The following is a 19,054-nucleotide window of genomic DNA, read 5'->3' on the forward strand; positions in this document are numbered from 1 at the left end:
GACAAGGAAGCCTGGGAGCAAAAAAAAAAAAAACACGCTTAAGTATATACACAGCAAAAGAACACTGAGAAAAAAGGATGGTTAAATGCAGGTTAAAGCTTTTGGTAGGCAGAGATGAGATCACAGGGGGGAAAAGGCTGGCAAGTTCAGGCACACGTGTGGAGTTCTTTAAAGATCTGTCGCCAGGCAGAGCACAAGGCAGAGGTAATGGGGTTATCACAATCAAAATGTCAACCAGATTAATAAGAACAGCTTTTAAAAAAAAGGAGTCACATGGACCTGCTACTCAGCACAGATGTAGTCCCCCGTTCCTTTGACCAGACAGGGAAGGAGAAGGGGTTGTGTATGAGGTGGTTCAGAGGGAGTGGGTGGGTTGTGAAACGGCTCCTTCCTCGACTGTTTCAGGAGGGGCTTTGTCAACAGAACGCTCCAGACACAAACGGAAAGAGATGAGCACAGGTCCGGCCTGCTCCAGACGGTCGTCCCTTCGGGCACAAAAAGCGTAAAAACTGCTGCAGCAGTAGCCGCAACGAGAGTCGAGACACTGACGACTGCTGCTGGTGGTCACGTCCAGCTCCACTTAATGCCTCAAGAATGACAGGCTCCCTCTGCTGGCCAGCAGGGGAGAAGCAGCCCTGAGGGAGGGAGGGGATGGAGGGGGAGGAAATGAACAGAACTGGATGGTGAGCTGGTTGGGGAGGGGGTGAGGAGGTGAGAAAATAAAAATGACAGAAAATAGGAGATAAGCGCCACAACACACTGCACCACCAGTCCACCACACGTTACACAGCTGCTCGTGTGCCAACACTATAGAACAGCACACCGAACAAAAAGGAGAACAGGGAAAGGGGTAATAAATAAATAAAAATCTGCACACAGAACTTGTGAGAACTGGAAAGCAAGAGGACACGACTGGTGAGAAGGAGGGCCTCCGTGTGTGTGAGCGTGTGTGTGTGTGTGTGTGTGTGTGTGTGTGTGAACACCCACCATTCAGTGCAGTAAACCTGAATCAATTACAGGATAGAGGGAATACACAGAAAGGGAGAGGGGGGAAATAGAAAGAGATAAGTGTGGAGAGTGAAAATGAAAAAATACATTTTTTTTTTTTTTTTTAATCAAAGACAGACAAGATCTTATTTTTAGCAGACAGACAGAGAAGGAGACACACAAGACGCTGGTAGAAGAGCAAGGAGACATTAAGACGGTTAGCATCAGCACTGCACCGACAGGCCAGTCCAGGTTACATTCTCTACGCTAACCCTGAGGGTCAGAAAAAAAAAAAAAAAAAGAAAAGCACCATCCCATTCAGCTATATATACATACACACACATATTATATGTGTATAGATATATTATTATTTAAAAAAAAAAAAGGATAAAAAATAAATAAAAAATACTGACAGGAAGTTGGGAAATAAAAATTAAAGAAACCAGTCAACACACCACCAAACTAACCAAATAAAATAAGGCTTAAGAATAATAACAGCCAAGCAAAGAAAGGACTCCCCAGACTTGAGGAAAATTAACCGTCGACTCTGCTGTGCCTGACGAGCTGTACTCAACATGGGTTTCCAAAAACTTCTTAAAAACTATAATAAACAAAATAATTAAAAACTTAAATTTACATACACACTGGAAAAAGAAAAACATATTTACAAAAGACTAGGAAACAAAGTTTTGATTAAAAATAAAAACACAACAAAAACTAAATCCCAATGACTGGCACGCACGCCACAAGAGCAACAGGCTGCACCCTACAGGGCCCTCTGGGGGTCTGCTGTAGGCATGTACACACTGGAGGAGGAGTAGGAGAAGGAGGGGGTCCTTAGAAGATGCGCTTGCGCTTCAGGTAGGAGTCGGCGTAGTGGCCGCCCAGACCCTGAGAGTGCTGGCCCACGTAGCCGCCCTCGGGGCTGGGCTCGGGCTCGGGGATGAGTCGGGAGAAGAGGCGCTTGTGCCCTCCAATCGGAGTCTGGGTGGGAGAGGGGGGTGAACAGAGGTGGGGTTGGGTTAGATGATGACAGATAGCAAAACATCAGCGGCAGACATTACTACTGTTAATAAGGACAATGTGTCTTTTGCATAATTAACAGAACCATTACTGGCAGACAAAGGTGAGGGATTGATAGCAATAGCAAGTACCAAACGTTAAAGAAAAGAACAGATTAGATTAGAACGTGCACCAATAGGTTTTTGTACATTTACCACCTCACCAGGGACTACCAATCACTTGTCAGAAGTTATAACCTGGTCCTTCATATCTTAACAGAAGCCAACCAGTTCTACATGACTGTTTATGGTATTAGGTGGAAGTGTCCAGGACTTAGACTACATTTGTATTTCAGCATGGAACAGGACTAATGAAGGCACTAAGAGGGGGGGGGGGGGGGGGGGGGTAAGACCGGGATATATACTCAACAGGAGACTCACAGTAGCCAAGCACTATTTGGAATGATGATGATGGGGCAGAGTCTATAAATGTTATAAATATACAAAAATCTAATTGCAGTCATTAACAGAAAGCAATCAGCAGGCCTAAAGATTAGCATATAAAAGAGGCAGCACTTAATCCAGCCCTGTGCATTTGAAGCACGTGCGCACATCCAGACTGATGGCACTGAACAGGCACAGGGAGGGGAGACAGAACCACTTACCTTCATTTCGCTCCCCGGGGTGGCGGAGTACAGACTACTGTGGCTTACAGGGGGCATCCCGACAGCCTGCGGGGGACAGATAAGCATCGGTTACAACACACGCAGCACACAACCTCCATTACAAAATCAACAAGACAGAGTGACAGCACATATGAGGGAGAACGAGAGAGAGAATTTCAGAGAATAACAGAAAGAGGCGCGGGGTGTGTTGGTGTGTGTCTAAAGGGATATGACACTTGGCACGTTTCTCGCTCACACAGACTCCTCTCCAAGCTTTGCTGCAGTGTCTACCTGCACTCTGGCTTTAATAAACTGGTGCTCTTCAAAGACTTCAGGAGCTGAATCGGGGCGCATTTTTAACGAGGCTGTAAATAAAAATAAAACGTCACAGTTTTTAAGCTTTTCAGAAGGAGCCGACCGTCCTACCCCGGAGCGGCGAGCAAAGGAAATGGCGAGGCGCGGATTTTAATGATGGTTGGAGCCGCATTTTTATGCAGATGCATTAGTCTCAGATCAAACAAACGGTGATGGCGCACTCTTCCTGGCATTTGAAGGAGCTAAACCTATACAGCAGCAGCACATTCCCAGCCTGACTCCCACTACCTTCGCCTTCACAGCCACACGAACAAGGCCCCGGTGTACTCCAGCTACGCTATAAATAGCAAAAGGCCAAACGCTGTATTCTTGGATTGGTGGGCCTCTGGGAAGCCTGCAGGCTCCTCCGTGTCCATAACCTTGCAGTTTCTCCAGCCCTGGCAGCACATGCAAATCAATGAGCAGCGTCAAATATCCATCATAACTCCAGCGAAGCAGCCACTGCAATGCCACGCATACCCCGTTGGGCTCAGCAGACCGACCAATCTAGTAGTTGTAAGTGAATCCTGGGTTTTGATTTTGGATGTGGTATGGTTTGGTTTAGTGTGGCATTATATGGCGTCACTGGTAGAGGTGTACAGAACTGTTATGACCTATATCTGTAACTATCTGTTCAACCAACAAAATGTAAGCTGTACCAGTAAGCTGGTGCAAAATTAGCACTAGATATACCAATAAATAAATGAATACAAAATTATACCAGCTGCTGTAAGAAATCCAACAACAGGACAATTATATGGCTCGAGTACGGTCCAGATGCAACTCAATTCAAGCAGCACAGTACGACAGAACAGGTTTGTGTGATACAGAATAGACAACTTCAGCAGTAAGCTTGCGGAAATGAAAGACAGATGTCTATGATCAAACATTTGTCTGGTCGGTTTAAAAGGAAGCAGAGGAGGGCAGTGATGCCATAGGCTTCCTGTATAGATCCCCCACTGAATGTACCTCGAACACAACAACAGCCTAGATTTTTGGATAGGTCTGGTCAGTTTACCAGCTAGAATCTGAACATTATTAACCCTTTTAGTGCAAGTTTAATTCATAGTTCAGTTATGTGGCTACTTTGTATTGCAAGTTTAACTATAAAACACACAACCTCTGCGTGAGGTAGGCCACCTTATCTTTAACTACCCAAGTCCATTAACGACCCACGCCGAGGTTCACTACACATCCCGGCCCTTGACATAGCTAGCCACAGTTGACGTTTTATAATATTCGGTTGGCCCATATTTAAACGACAATACCAGGTTTGGATTATCCTACCATTGTGAATTGCCAGCCAAGACGTGTTGGCGAGCCAAGTTGTGGGGAAAATACATTATCAAAAAAATGTGTTTAACAAACCAGGGGGGGGATTCGGTTTTGCCCCTGTGGTTTGATAGCTCAATTTAATTTGTTCCTTCATGGCGTCACCTCCTTTATCAAAGAGCTTCAGCTTAATATCTGCAAAATGCAGATATTCTTCCAAAAACCAAAAGAACTGACAAGATTAGGCCAATTCTTATGGCTTTCAGTAAGTCTCAGAATTGACAGATTAGCCATGTAGTGGTGTCAAAAATAAAATAAAATATATATATCCTGAAGTTTGAATCAAGTTGGAGCAAATAGTCACCCGATAACTCTTGGTAAGGGGGATGAAAAGGTAAATAATAAACCATTTAAAATCTGATGTGGGACTTAGGGCTATGAATGCAGAGGGGGGGAATAAAGTGTAAAAAAAAAACACAAAAAGGTTCATTTTATGGCTTGAATTCTGTAACTTGATGACCATGAGAGACAGCGGGTCGCTGGGCCAGAACAGTTGAGAACCACTGGTTCGAGCACACCCTCCTACCTTATTGAGCTGGGTGGAGGGGTTGCTTCCCGGAGCCCCAAAGCTGAAATAGGAGTTGTGGGGAGGGCTGGGGGGGTAGCGATAGGCGGGGAGACGGTCACTAAAGCTAGAGGGGCGAGAAGGCTGCTGGCGCACACACACACACACACACACACAGATAAAGATCAGCTCAGACACAGAGATTACACTCGCAGACAGCAATTACATTTAAATGGCATTCATTTTCAACAGATACAGCGGCTGAGGATGGAGATGGAATTACCTGAACACCAAACCCTGGTAGCGCTGCACCGTCCAAAGTCTCTGGCTCATACAAATGAGACAGAGGGTCCTGCCGCACAGAAAGAAAAAAGAAAATGATTCAGTCCAAAACATCAACCGATATACCTTACAACTCTAGGAAAACAGCTTTTAAAAAGGTGTTCTACTGTCACCCTGCCACTGGAATTGGAAAGGGGAGAAAAAAAAATAAAAATGTTGAACAGGCACTTTCAGAAAATGAGAATTTTGAAAGTGATGGTCTCTAGCCACAGGCCTGACCCTTCATCTAGCAGCGAAACTTCAAATGGCTGGCAGCTGTGGAGGCCTAAATCTTGAGGTAGACACAGTGATCAAGGCATGGAACATGGAGGTCGAAGAACCGGACATAAATAAACCAGCCGTGTCAAAAGGGCAATACTGAGCCAATTAAGTCTGTCAAAATCAGTATTAAAAACACCAATAGCCCACCTAGAAAGGGGGTGTAGGCTGGGCTTGGCATTCCCATTGCCTTTGGCACCCAGATTTAGGTCACCGGTAAATCACATCTAGACTCCTCCTTCCCTCTTGGCAACCATGTTTTAATTTTTAAAACAAAACAAAACTCACGCCCAAACCTGGGAACATAGCCTGCCAAAAACAGCAGACTCCCCCCTCATCATCATCTCCACAGTGTACAGAGTAATAATGATGAAAAACGCTGATACCAAAGGCTGATACCTGGCAGCTATATTTACAAATGAGGACACACACAGAGAGATGGAGACACACCAGTGGGAGACTGATTCAATCCACACGGAGTATATTAGAGTTGACAAATCAAAATTGGATTGGAATACCAATTGCTTCGATATTTGGCTCCACACTGCAATCATTTGCACACACCAACTACTGTTATTTTGGAAACTGCAACCAGAACCACTTGCAGAATATACTCGTTTCCCCAGTTCAGATTTAATGACATTTCACACAGGTGAACAAAGACCATAGAGTCAACCGGTCCTAAAGCTGAAGAAAAAAAAAAAAAAAAAAAAAAAAAAAGTAAAATGTCCCTCGATTCTTTTTCTTGCCGCGTGATATGATTTGTGTACCTGGCAAGCACTAGCGATACCATTCTGTATAAATATAATATTCCATCATGCACTGAGAAACCCATACGGGACCACATTAGAGATGATTGGAGGTGAGCATGCTGCAAGTGGACCGGCTTCCTCACCTGGTGCTGGGGTGGGTACTCTGGGGTATAGGAGTCCTGGTAGCGCAGGTTAAAGCTGGAGTGGAGGGTGTGGCCTGAGCGCTGGCTGACCGTGCCTCCTAACGTGGGCCTCTTCCTGTAGGCGTGGCTGTATGGGTGGGGTCTGCTGCTGGAGGCTGTGGGAGAAGGGACGGGGATTATGAATGGGGTGAGGTCAGCGTTAGGGCGGCCACAATGGTCTCTGGAGGGGAACCACAGTGTTGAGCCTTTCCCCTTTCACAAAACCATTCCTCTTGTAACTACCTTCCCTTTTGGATTGCCTAAATTGTCCTAAATCAGGAAAAAAAAACTATGTAGATATTTGATCAAATCGACCACTGGGCAAAGCAAGGGCACTCATGAAGCTCATTTAAATATCTAGCCCAACAGGGCCGACTTATGGGCGACTTACCAGAGGGGAAAACGTTGGGGTTGTTCAGGAAGGGATTCTGGGACACCCCCCCGTCTTTAGGAGGGTCTCCTAACAGGGACTAGGGATTGGGAAGGAAGTGACAAAGGTTTTAGCTGACAGTCATTACATTTGATCAAGCATCCCACTTAACTTGATACATGGTGCCTAGTGTGAAATCATCACTTTAAACACGCACTGTGCCTCTCTATGGCACCATGACGTTCACTATTGGACTAAAGCCAAACTGATTCGGGTAGATGTATATAAAAAAAGTGTCTAATTTCAGGTGCCTGTGTTTGGCAGCAGTCCTGACACCTGCACACTGCTGCCTCAACAAAAAGAACACTCGGTTCAGAGCTTCCAACGTTTCTGCTTGTTCAATCAGTGACTTCCCAGTTAAATAAGCACAGACATGTCAAGAAAAATATGCTGATCACAGTTAAAGCCTCTAGCATAGGACTATGTCTTACCCATTTAAAGCCTGTAGCGGAAAAAAGGAAATAAATGGATAAATACGAATGAATAACTGCTTAGATTTGTAGCTCCAATCTGCATGGCCTAATTAACACAACTCCTGAACTAGAAGAACCAACTAATGGGTATAATCAGCTGCTTAGCCTCAGAGCACCAAGAAAAATCAGTAATTACACTTTCTTCATCACAACCACAAGTCTGTGCACAATGAGCTGGAGAGGAGGAGGTGCGGGAGCAGGTGTCTTACCCCGAGCATGGTGGGGGCCTCGGCTGCGAGCACGCCCCCCAAGAGTGGCATGGGCAGCCCTTGCAGTGCGGGGGAGGGGGTGGAGGGGAAGCTACAAGGTGGGGTGGGGGACTCCTGCTCACGGCCATGGTGACGACCAAGGGAGGGGGGCTTAATGGGGCCCGGAGACTCTGCTGGCAGTGCGAGACCTGGAACCATACCGCCTGGATACAGAAAAAAGAAAAAACACGTGAAAATATGCATGCACCTCACATATGTATACATGCATGCACACAGGCACATTCATCCACAAAGACAGACCCGTAACACACACAAAGACGCCATGAGACTGAAAGTCACCCAATAGACAAAACAAACAGCTCAAGCGGCAAGGCCATCGAAAGGTACTAAAGCTCGTCCACACTCCTGGAGGAGAGAGGCAAGGTGCACAGGGTTGGAATAACCTTTGAAGCCGCCTAGTAATTCAGGCCTGAGAGACCTGGGGACGATGCTCTCAGACAGATCAATGCCTTTAATTAGAGTCAAGGGAGCAGGAGCGTGCAGAGCCACAAAGACGCTCCAAAGGACAGCCCCAGAATGCAACAGGTGCTGGCGCTCACCTTGAGGTAGATCGCCCAGCATGTTGACGCCTTGTTGGAGGGCGTGAGTCGCCAATGGGTTCTCGCCCAGGAGTCCGGCCTGTGGGGGGGGGGGGGGGGGGGGGGAGAGAGCAGACATCAGTCACGTCACGTTTAGTACCACGCGGTCGTCACTGGCAAGCACGAGCCAGTATGCTTACCTCTCCCGTTCACTGAACTCAACCCACCTTACACCCAACTTACCAGTGGGTACCAACTTATACAGAGTGACGTGAACGGTGAAACACACACACAGCACCACAAAGACCGAACAAGGAGTAGGAAACGAAGATGACAACAAGCAAAGAGTGTTTGACAGGAGGCCCACCAGCGCCAAGGGGTTTCACAGTGGAGCAGCTCTATAACTACAAAGCCACACACACACACACACACACACACACACACACAGGGTCACTCACACAGGGAAGGCGGCGGTTGTCTTTACTGTGCAGGACCTGTGCCCAGAGAAGAGGATTTCCCAAAAAAGCTTGCTGACAGGGGAGGAGAGAGGGAGGGGAAACAGGGATGGGAGAGTGGTGGTATGAGGAGAAAGGAGGATGCAGTGAGAGGAACAGAGAACAAATGGAGGGGAGGAGAGGAGTGGATGGTACCTGTTGGACTTGGGCCTGGTTCTGAAGCAGGAGCTGCAGTAGGGCAGCGGAGAGGGCGGGGTTAGTCAGCAGGGGCATGGTGGGAGCAGCACCCAACAGACCTGCAGAGAGAGAGAGAGAGAGAGAGAGAGAGAGAGAGAGAGAGAGAGAGAGAGAGAGAGAGAGAGAGAGAGAGAGAGAGAGAGAGAGAGAGAGAGAGAGAGAGAGAGGAGATGGATGAAGAGGAAAAATAAAGACATAAACAAAGAGAATATAGAAATGAGTGTTCACTGCTCTCTTTCCTTCTTTTTTCCTCTTTACATTCAAGAGCGAGAGAGAATGACCTCAGCTGCTGTTGTGTTCCGTTCCGTTTTATCCCCTCTACCCCGCGTTAGGGCATTCAGTGTGTGTGTGTGTGTGGACAGAGTGTGACTGCGAGCCAGAACCATCTCCCCTGACTGCTTCAGACAGGCATGCTAATTGTGAGTCCACCCCGGGTGGTGATGAGTAACAACCGCACTCTAGCGTGGCGTAGGGGGAGTGTGTGTCAGGGCTGCCCTGCGCATTAGCGTAAACTAGTGTGTGTGTGTGTGTGTGTGTGTGTGTGTGTGTGTGTGTGTGTGTGTGTGTGTGTGTGTGCCCCTCACCCTGCTTGCGGCCCTGGGCCAGAGGCGTGAGCAGCATCTTGAGTGTGGCCGGGTTGCTGAGGCCGGTGAGGATCTGCATGGCCGTGGGCTCCGGCAGCAGCCCTTTGCCTCGGTTTAGAGCCTGAGGAGCACAAGCGGAACAGAGCACTCATTAGACCACACACAGCTTAGGCACATGCAGAGAGACAGACAGACAGACAAGCCCCGCACACAGGACACACTGGATGAGCGTGCTGCATGGCCGACACTGCAGGGAGAAACCAGACACAGCTGAGAGCAGCTGCTGGGCAGGTCTCTGCAGGTCCAGCTTCACATCACTTTTATTGACAAAAACGTCCAAAACCAGCAGAGGAAATCAGATGCTGTACTGGGTAAGAGCCAATAGAGCAGTGGGGTGAAGGCCATTCATGCTGGCTAAAGCAAGGAATAAAGAAAATTAAGCAAAGATGCATGGAATGTGCATGTGCATTATACTCATATTTATTTCAGACTTATGGTTGGTCTAGAGCATCGGTTCCCAAACTGGGGTACGCGTACCCCTGGTAGTGGTTCAGGGGGTACGCGGGGAGAAAATGTCCGCGATAACGGCAAACAGACGGAATTACCCTTTGAAACAGAATTGCAACTTCCCATGTATTTTGCCCTGCAAGGCTGTATTTCTTTCTAATAAACACAACAACGATCGCAACGATGAACAAGTATAGGCTAATTAAAAAACAAAACCACTGAGAAAATGTCACGTCTGTGCTGAACTCCGCTCTGGCCACGCCCCCCTGTCCAACGGCCTGTAAAATTAATTCGCTCATCTTCCCAATCGCCTGCAAATAATGTTTTTTTAAGTCTTCTGTTCTGTTGATGGCTGGCAAACAACAACCTTAGAAGGTTTGGGTCACTTGTGGCTTGTTTTTTCAACGGGGGGGGGGTACGTAGCTGGAGATTGAATGTCTGAAGGGGTACGGGACTAAAAAGTTTGGGAACCACTGGTCTAGAGAATAAAAAAAACAAGTGCCTTGTGCAGTGCAGTGAGTAGGATTTAGGGCATGGGTCGGCAACAGGCGGCCCGCATGCAAATTGTGGCCCGCCAGTTCATTTTTTGAGCCCGTCAAATTATTCCGATCGTAGCAGTTGTTTTTAAAGAGACAGTTTTTATACTACAACATTAATTCATGAAGTAATACCCCGCTAATGGTTAGATTAACATTTTACTTTTATTTTGAAACCGGAAACTGGGTTTCCTGTCATTGACTTTTCTGAAGTTTTTTATCGCTACATCTCACTACTGACAGATCGCCTGAGGAGAAAGTGTGTTTTACAGTTATGGCTAGTAATCCTAAACGCCCGCGTCTATTCTCACTGAATGAGACAGTATTTATGTGCACCAACGATGACGAGCCACCACGTTTGGATGACAGACCATGTTGATGTCAAATTTCAAAAACGTATTAGAAATAGTAATATTATCTAGCATCCTCCTGTTTGTTCTGGCAAGGCAACCCTCTCGTAACGTCTTCGTATGGCTGTCACAGAGAAGTGTCGGTTGGTATAACTAGCATCTCTGAATTGACATCGGTAGATCAATGAAATGTAAATGGATCGTAAACCCATGACACTTTTATTGGGGGACTTTTGAAGGACGTTCAATAAAGCGAATTTTAACGTTACCTCACTCATAGAAATGACAAGTCACTTTGTTACTACAAAGCAAGCACCGGTGTACGTCAGTGAGAGCTTTTTTTGTGCACCAATAATGACAACGTGGGTAATCGGCTGTGTTTTCTGTTTGTGGAAGTCAGAAAAAACGTCTTTTAAAATTTGTATCGTCATCATGTTTTGTAAGACTATTTTGCCAGCTAACCTGCTAGCTAGCTACCTTGTCTGAGGTAATGTTAGTCGATAGCGTGCTATTAAGTGCACCGGCCTCATCACTCCTTAAATTGAAGAGACATAGCCTGATCATTGACATTGTACCCTTTGCAAACCACAACAACTTTGTTGCAGATGAGACACATGGGCTTTCCATTAGTGAAGCCGGGTAAGATGGCAAAGTTTAATAGGCTCTGTTGTCATTGTCAACTTTCCTCTTCAGACCTTTTGACAAAGACATTGTATGCTAATTTCTCTCTGCACGCTATTTTCCCAAACAATAAACATTGTAAGGAGGTGCGTCAACCAACTATTTCGAAATAAAAGTAGTCTAAGATGGACTCTAAGTAGTAGCCTAGGTCTAATTAGGAGGCTCAATGTTGAAAAAACTTCGTCATTGCTATTATTCACAATAGGCAAGGCTATATTGACAGGGGGTTAAGACAGAGTTCGTTAAAATAATTAAATTATTCAAACAGACAACCAATGGGCTCATTCACATGGTTTATTATCATTAGTTATTTGTAGTAGACCTATCCATTCTCCATGTAGGCCTAGTTGTTGCGAGTGCACCTATCGCAGCGTATTAATATGCAGTAACCCAGACTTTGGCCCGCCACCTAGTGGCGAGTAAAAATACTGGCCCGCGGCCCAAGTTACTTGCCGACCTCTGATTTAGGGGGATCTATTATCAGAAATGGAATTAAGTATTCATAATTGTTTTTATTAGTGTTCCCTGTAACTATTAATTGTCCTTTCGACATATCTACATAGAGGAGGTCGTCTTCCGTGTTTTGCCACCATGTCAAAAACAAGGAAGCTATGACCTAAAGTTTTACAGACTTAATGACCAAATACAATTTCCAAATATACATCTAAAATAATCTCGCCACTTGACATTATGGCGACTCGATGCGGTCATAGATGATGCAGTCATTTTAAAAAGGTAGCTACTGGCACCTGATACACACCATACATTCTCCTACACACTTGGAGAGGGTATCCAGTTGGTTGCAATCTGCAACCTCACCGCTAGATAAATGCCACAAAATCCTTCACACATTTACATTACATTTAGTCATTTAGCAGACGCTTTTGTCCAAAGCGACGTACACCACACCTTTAAAATGGCTTCTACATCAGGGACGTGTTTTGTAGAGGCAAGTGAGCAACTGGCCAAAGTAGGACTTATTTTTATGTGGTATGGAGTTAGTTGGCTGTGGAAGGTAGTTAAGTGCACCCTAAAGCTGTAAACTAAACTGATGACGCATCAATGCCGGCGTTAATATTGACAGAAATTATATGGTTTGAAATGGCTCAACACACCATGTACTGTTTAAAAATCATCCTGAACCTTGCAAGGTTGACACCGACGCATTTTTACGACCATTTGGTACATATCTACGTCATGAATGGGCGGCCCACCTCCCCCAGCCATAAGTCATTTTCATTTGCCGATTGAGACTTCTGCCCCACGCCCACTTTTTAGCATTTTTCAAAACTGTGCAGTGGGTGGAGTTAGGCTTAGAACTTAGGGTAACTTACACTTTAATATTTGAGGGTGTCAGATAAGTGTGTGTGGGGGTGGGGATGTACCATGGTTTGGGCTGCAATGAGGGCAGCCAGCATACTCCTGCCCGGTGGTCCAGGGGCACAGAAGGAGACTCGAATATGGGTGCCACCTAGCGCCCGGCCATCTGCCACCCGCTGCACCTCCTCGGCCATCTCCGGCGTGGAGAACTCCAGCACGGCAAAGCGCCGGAAACTTCCATCCTGTCCCTGAGCGAGCTGTGGAGATAAAGGCAAACTAATGAGCAAATTAGCATAGGAGCATGTTAATCAGAGATTATGCTGCAAACCCCAGCCACCACCCACCTAGAACGCAGCGATGCATCACAAAGTCCGCACTCAGCAGGCAGAGTCAGCTTTTAAACCTCTCTAAAGCGACACAATGTCAGTTTGAGGACAGACTCAAGCTCTGCTTGGGCATTTCAGGGCACTTCCCCCCTACAACAGCTACCCTAGCAAAATCACAGCTGTGGGTTGACAGGGACTGTCTAACATCTCTTCTGTGCGCCAGCTTTGAAAGGCAACTCCACTAATGCCGGATAGATACTCAAGAGCAGTCCTGTAAAGGGTTGGAGGCTGGGGGGGGGGGTGGAAGAGCATGCTGAACAAACCCCCTTAAAACCAACTCCTCTTTTCAGCCCGGCTGCCTATTGTGCATTCATGACCTTCCAACTTTGTGTCTCGCATGACAAAAACAGAGGGGCTACCGCACAGAACAATGCCAGACACAGCCTCTGCTGAAACGACCCACTTTCTGCATCAGGTATGCATGTGTGCGTGTGTGTGTGTGTTTGGCGTGGGGTGTTTAACATATGAAAAAAAAAACAGAGTGCGCGGCTCTCTCCCATTCCAGAAAGCCCTGCAGGGCCAGAGGCCAGCTGACTGATGGCACCTGGGAGAGTCAGGTGGTCATCGCCATAGAAACCAGTAGCGCTCATCGCTATAGAAACACTCAGTGGCCAGCCAGGGAAAAGAGGCAGAGAGGAGGGGGGGGGGGAAAGCAAAAAGCAGGGCAAAGGTTAGTGCCCGAGGAGAACCAAATCTGCATCTACTCACAAAATGGCCGGAATTAGTTCCGAACTGCAATCAAAAATGTACCAGCGAGAGGGAGCTCATTAATTACATTTCGCCACAATCCACATTTTTCACTTTAATCACAGAGGCATAAAGACATCTGAGCCTAATTACAAAAGAGCAATCTGACTGAGGCAGTCAAAGCCATTCCTCATACTCGGCTGAGCATGATTAGCCATGCATTCTATGCTTTAAAAATAAATTAAACACATTTATATATAAAATAAAAACCCACGATTGTTTAAAACCACAGAGGAATGGGCACTACACAAGCTCAGATGGAACATCCATGTTCTGCTCTCTTTTTTTTTCTTTTTTATGTCTTTGTAACTTGATCGTAAAAGCAACGCCCAAGTGGTAATTTAATGGAAAACACCCGCGTAGCATTTGACATTCAAGAGTTAAAAATACCAAAATGTAACTAATAAAGATAGGCCGAGTTCCTAAGCTTTGCGGTCAGATTTCAAGGCATTCTGTGACTACTCTTGCATCTCCACTCCCGAGGCCATAATATCTGCTGCAGCTGCATCTCAAGCTCAGCATTTAACTACATTTATATTAGTGGCTTCTCCTCATATGCAGCCTGACTGAGGTGACGTGCATTCCGTGCCAACCTTGGCACATTGCCCCATCAGTTAGTCTACAAATTCAGTGATAGGAACACAAAACAGAATCCATAACCGAGACCATAATCAGTCTGTCAATGGTGATGCTTGTTTAAGAGGAGTACCACTACAGAGGTGAAGAAGAATCAAAAAGTATTTCAAATATATACCACCATTAATAGAAGAAACTTCAGTAAGCCCAGCCCTTTGGGAGCTAGGAGTGTTCGATAGCAGGTGAAAAATGAGCACTAATGCAGGGTAAGTGTTTATGTGGAGGACTGGGCATCTCTGAATGGGTGGAGCACCCATGTTATGCTGCCTGACGGGTGAACTAGCTGGGGTGGTACAAAGGGCCCCGGAGTCATCCCAACTGAGTGAGAATGCATGTTAAAAAACCATCCCAAGATTCCCCCTCACAAAGCCAAGATTACCCAAGAGCACCTCTTTCCCCCACCCCAACATTTCTCAAAAGTGCCTACCTCCCTCCCCACTGACCCAAGATTCCCCTAAAGTATCCCCCTCACCAAACTGAGACTAGCCAAGGAACCCCCTTCTGCACCTCAAGATTTGCCCACAATTACACACCACCCCCCCCCCCCCCGCCACAGGAATCCCCCACCAACCCCGGTCCAGTCATCCCCACCTACAAAGTCTACACACCTGGCAGAAGATGGGTGCATGCGTGTCGGCCAGCGAGGCTAGCAGGTCCTGTGCGCTGACCAGGCTGGGGGGCAGGCGGTCGACACAGAGGCAGCGGGAATGCAGCATGGGGAAGGTGAGCGAGCCCACCTCGGTCCAGTGCACGTAGAGCATGCGTGAGCCCAGCTGCTTGCCCAGCAGCTCCGACTTAGCGCGCGCAGCCGAGTCCTTCTTCATGTACTCCACAAAGCCGTAGCCCTTGGAGTGGCCGGTGACGGCGCTGTGCACCAGGAAGCAGCGCTCCAGGTTGCCGAAGGGCCGCACCAGCTCCTCGAACTGCTGCTGGCTGAAGGCGCGTGGCAGGTTGGCGATGCACAGGAGTGCATCCGTGGGCTGCAGCTGCACAGAGATCTCGCGCTCACGCAGCATGTGCTGGTGGAACTCGGCAATGGCATGCTGGGCCTGCTCGCCATTCAGCAGTGTGACGAAAGCTTGGACAAAATCAGACAGAGACAGAGAGAGACTTTGACTTCACAGCAGCTTCATGGACACATTCTCCTATAACTTGGTGCCAAAGAAAAAAACAAAACAAAGCTAATGTAAATCATAAATATATACATACAAGAGGGAGGCAAAGGAGGAAAGACTAAAGACAAAGGCAAACTCAGACTTTAAAGCGCCTTTACGTTATTTTCTATAACTTAATGCCAAAGGACATTAAAACGTATAACAAGTTCATGAATATCATACATAAGAGAGAGGGAAAGAGAGAAGAAAGGAAAGATGAGGAAAGACAGAAAATGCTTAAGGAAGATGTCAGTGGGACAATGAACAAGGTCACTGGCCACAGCCAACAGCTTATAATTCCCCTCATTTTCATGGTCTATGAGCTTATAAATAATGTGCTAATTCCTTAGTGTGAGAACCGCATTCAGAAACAATCCACAGTCAAGGACAATTTGTTGACACAAGCATACTCAACCATGCCAAACTGAATTTGCCCATAATTAATAGGAAACATTATAATTCATTGCTGTAGCAGTATGCTGTGAACGTGGAAAATATCACTGCGCTGGGGACGCCAAACGCACTTTTGTGCAATGTGGTCAGATAAAATAATTTGTTAAATGGATTGAAAGACATTGGCTAGGCTTTTCATTACAGATTAAAAGAACAATAATAAAGCTACCTACACCAGGCCTACCTACTGAATCGGGAAATACTGAGCAATATTTTGGAAGCACAGCAAGTAACCTGGCGTGGCATAGCAAATCAGGGACATTACAAATAAAAGGATAAAATACATACCTGTCCCCTTATACTTATCAACAAAGCAGTACTTCAGGTCATAGTTGCTCAGCAGTTCATGCACCTCCTGCAAAAAACAGCATGATACTGCAATCAAAATCTCCAATTTCAAGTACATAAAGACAGAGACATGTTAGCACTAAATGCTAAATGCATAACAGTGCACAACTATACAGAATAGAATAGTCAAATATATATTCCCATTTTTATTGCATATATACACATCAATTTCAAATTCATGTCATTTCATAAAATGACATCTTGGCTGGAACGGCACGACACATTCCAGAACGTTCATTTGCACTAGGTGAATGGGTACGGTTTTGTTCCTGCGACTTCAACCCTTTGTCATCCTCGCAGCTCCGTCCCCATCTGGAACTCCCAATGTGCGTCCATACAAACAATACCATGTGCACGCACCATGGTTCGCCACAGGTCAGGCATATTCCTACAAATTTCATTCAGAGCCTACCTTTAGAGCGCTTAACAAAAAGAGACATCGACAACGACGAAACTGGTTTGTTCATACCTGCCTTTTATTTGTGTACATATTACTTTTCAACCACCCTCGTTAAAAACACAAAACGGTACATGTCGTGCTAATCAACGTGCCCGCTCTGTATATACCTCTGAGTAACTTACTGGAGAGCTTGAGATTCATCCAGGAAACGACTAAAAAAAAAAAATCATACAGCATACTTTACAATTCGGGATGATAAACCTTCCACGAGGGTTAAAGTGTATAACTTTGTGAAAGCGTGTTAAACTGGCCGGTCAGTCATTACAGGAAGTTCGCCATCTCACAAACCCAATTTGTTCAAAGGGTCACACAGGTCATTCAGGTCAACCATGTCAGATTCACTCGCAAAGTTAAGAATATTAGACCCCTTCGTGCAAACTGGGAATGGTAATAAAGCAAGATGTGCCTCAAAAAGGGACGTTAGGGTAATTCATTTATAGCAAGTTTTGAAAAATGGGGACCATGTCAACTGACATTAACCAAACAAATCACCACGTTTCTAATTAGTCGTCAACAGGTTACGCATACTGTTATCTAGTTATATCGGCCTAGCAAGCTACCGTTATCTTATTTGGCTCAAACCCTGAGTGCCAGCAGGGCAGTGAACCTGGCCACCAGGTAGCAGGCCAACCCAGCCACTTCACGTTCAGGTAGTTGGCAACTGTCAAGTAACAATTATTTAGATGGGCAGCTAGCCCATCAACATTTCTCGACAGTTGACAAGCTAATGCATCGGGGGGAAATAGATCAGTTATAAACCCACTTAACTACTAAAGTTTAGATATGCGATTAACGTTTAGTTTATATTAGTTAACCTTCACCTCTCTGAGCCAACTAAACCTAAGGGTTAGATTAAAAGCTATTACGCTAAACATGATACTTCGATACATCTATAACATTAGCTGACATAATGCATGTACTGCTAGCTAGTCAACTAGCACGCTAACCTTACAATGGCTGGGCTTGCAAGGTGAGTGGAGCATGATGTTCTAGATGGCAAGTCCCAATTGATGTTACAATTGATGTAACATTGTGCAAAAATAAGTTTCAGCAGTCTATTGACCAAATTCAAACTTACCTTTTTACTTCACGTCAAGTTGAAAAATATATTCTACAAGTTACATTCAACGAAACGTCATAGCCAGCCAGCACCAGGTTCCCCAACTTAGCAACTGGAGCAACATCTAGCGATATATTAGCTTCAACAGTGGCAGACGGGGACACTGCAAGTCCACTGGTTAGCTGACAAATCTGCAAAGCTTGCAAACTTTTATGCTGTGTTCCAGACAACTCGGAAATCGGATATTTCCTACTTGAAATGTCCCAGTTCCGACTTTAAAGTCGACATAGATTGATTTCCCCAAAGTTTCATGCCGGAAATACGATTTTGAGTGGCGTTCCATTGTACTTTTTCTAGCAGGAGTTCGGAAAACCTAGACTTCAGAGTTTGTCTGGAACGCAGCATTAGTAGCGAGTTAACGTTAACAGCTAGCTAACGTGGTCATACCTGCTGGCTGGGTAGCCAGAACGTTCGACAACTAACGTTAGCTAGCTTGCTAGCTATCCCTGGGGTTATTTGATCATTTATAGACTGGAAGTTGAAAGAAGATGGTTAATTACCTGATTTGTTATGTCGGAAGGAAGATTTTTGATGATGATCTTCCGACGATTGTAAAACTCTCTCCGAGTCCGCTCTAATCGGCTTTCAATCTCTTCGGGGCTCAAAACAGGCAACTCATCATCACCTCTTCTTTGGCATTCACTACCAATGGATGCATTTTCATCAGTACTCTCGACATCTGGATCCCTTCGTTCCCCCAAAACCCATTCCTCCTGTTCTACAACATTACCGTAACTTTCATACGTTACTGGACGGGAACCACAATTGGGCCCTGCATAGGGTTTCTCCTCTCTGGCAGCTGTGCTAACTGACACGGCGGCCGCCATCGTTTGTGCTGGGAACAAGTTTTTGCTCGAACAAGCACTAGCAGTTCAGAGCAGTTTAAACAATACACACATGGGGGCAACTCGGACGCTCATTGGACGAGAGGATGATGCCTTTTTTTTTCATTGTGAGGGGCGGGCACTTCCAGTCACATGGTACATTTAAACATCTGATTGTTACCACGCTG

The 19,054-nt window shown here is 45.9% G+C and overlaps 1 protein-coding gene across 2 annotated transcripts; it reads right to left on the bottom strand.

Annotated features, from left to right (window-relative positions):
• Positions 1-1,063: 1,063 nt before the first annotated feature.
• Positions 1,064-18,924, bottom strand: raver1 (ribonucleoprotein, PTB-binding 1). 2 transcript variants are annotated; one of them, XM_031575594.2, is made up of 14 exons: positions 18,543-18,924; positions 16,403-16,469; positions 15,116-15,585; positions 12,804-12,995; positions 9,345-9,465; positions 8,719-8,819; positions 8,090-8,168; positions 7,491-7,693; positions 6,770-6,848; positions 6,340-6,494; positions 5,128-5,196; positions 4,866-4,988; positions 2,654-2,719; positions 1,064-1,971 (listed from the first exon to the last, which is right to left on the bottom strand). In XM_031575594.2, the coding sequence occupies exons 1-14, from the start codon at positions 18,867-18,869 to the stop codon at positions 1,825-1,827; spliced, it is 2,199 nt and encodes a 732-aa protein (XP_031431454.1). In that variant the 5' UTR covers positions 18,870-18,924; the 3' UTR covers positions 1,064-1,824. The 2 variants fall into 2 exon arrangements, with proteins under 2 accessions (XP_031431454.1, XP_031431452.1); XM_031575592.2 differs by having other exon boundaries at positions 4,866-4,991.
• Positions 18,925-19,054: the final 130 nt, after the last annotated feature.

This window comes from Clupea harengus, chromosome 1 (genome assembly GCF_900700415.2).
Source record: "Clupea harengus chromosome 1, Ch_v2.0.2, whole genome shotgun sequence".
In the NCBI taxonomy this organism is placed as follows: Eukaryota; Metazoa; Chordata; class Actinopteri; order Clupeiformes; family Clupeidae; genus Clupea; species Clupea harengus.

What these genes read in the sequence shown, in the direction of transcription:
- raver1 (XM_031575592.2), bottom strand. Translation starts at nt 18,869, where the DNA reads ATGGCGGCCGCCGTGTCAGTTAGCACAGCTGCCAGAGAGGAGAAACCC. An exon ending in AGTACCCACCCCAGCACCAG is followed by an intron (nt 5,197 to 6,339) that starts GTGAGGAAGCCG and finishes TCTGTGCGGCAG; the next exon opens with GACCCTCTGTCTCATTTGTA. An exon ending in TACCAGGGTTTGGTGTTCAG is followed by an intron (nt 4,992 to 5,127) that starts GTAATTCCATCT and finishes TGTGTGCGCCAG; the next exon opens with CAGCCTTCTCGCCCCTCTAG.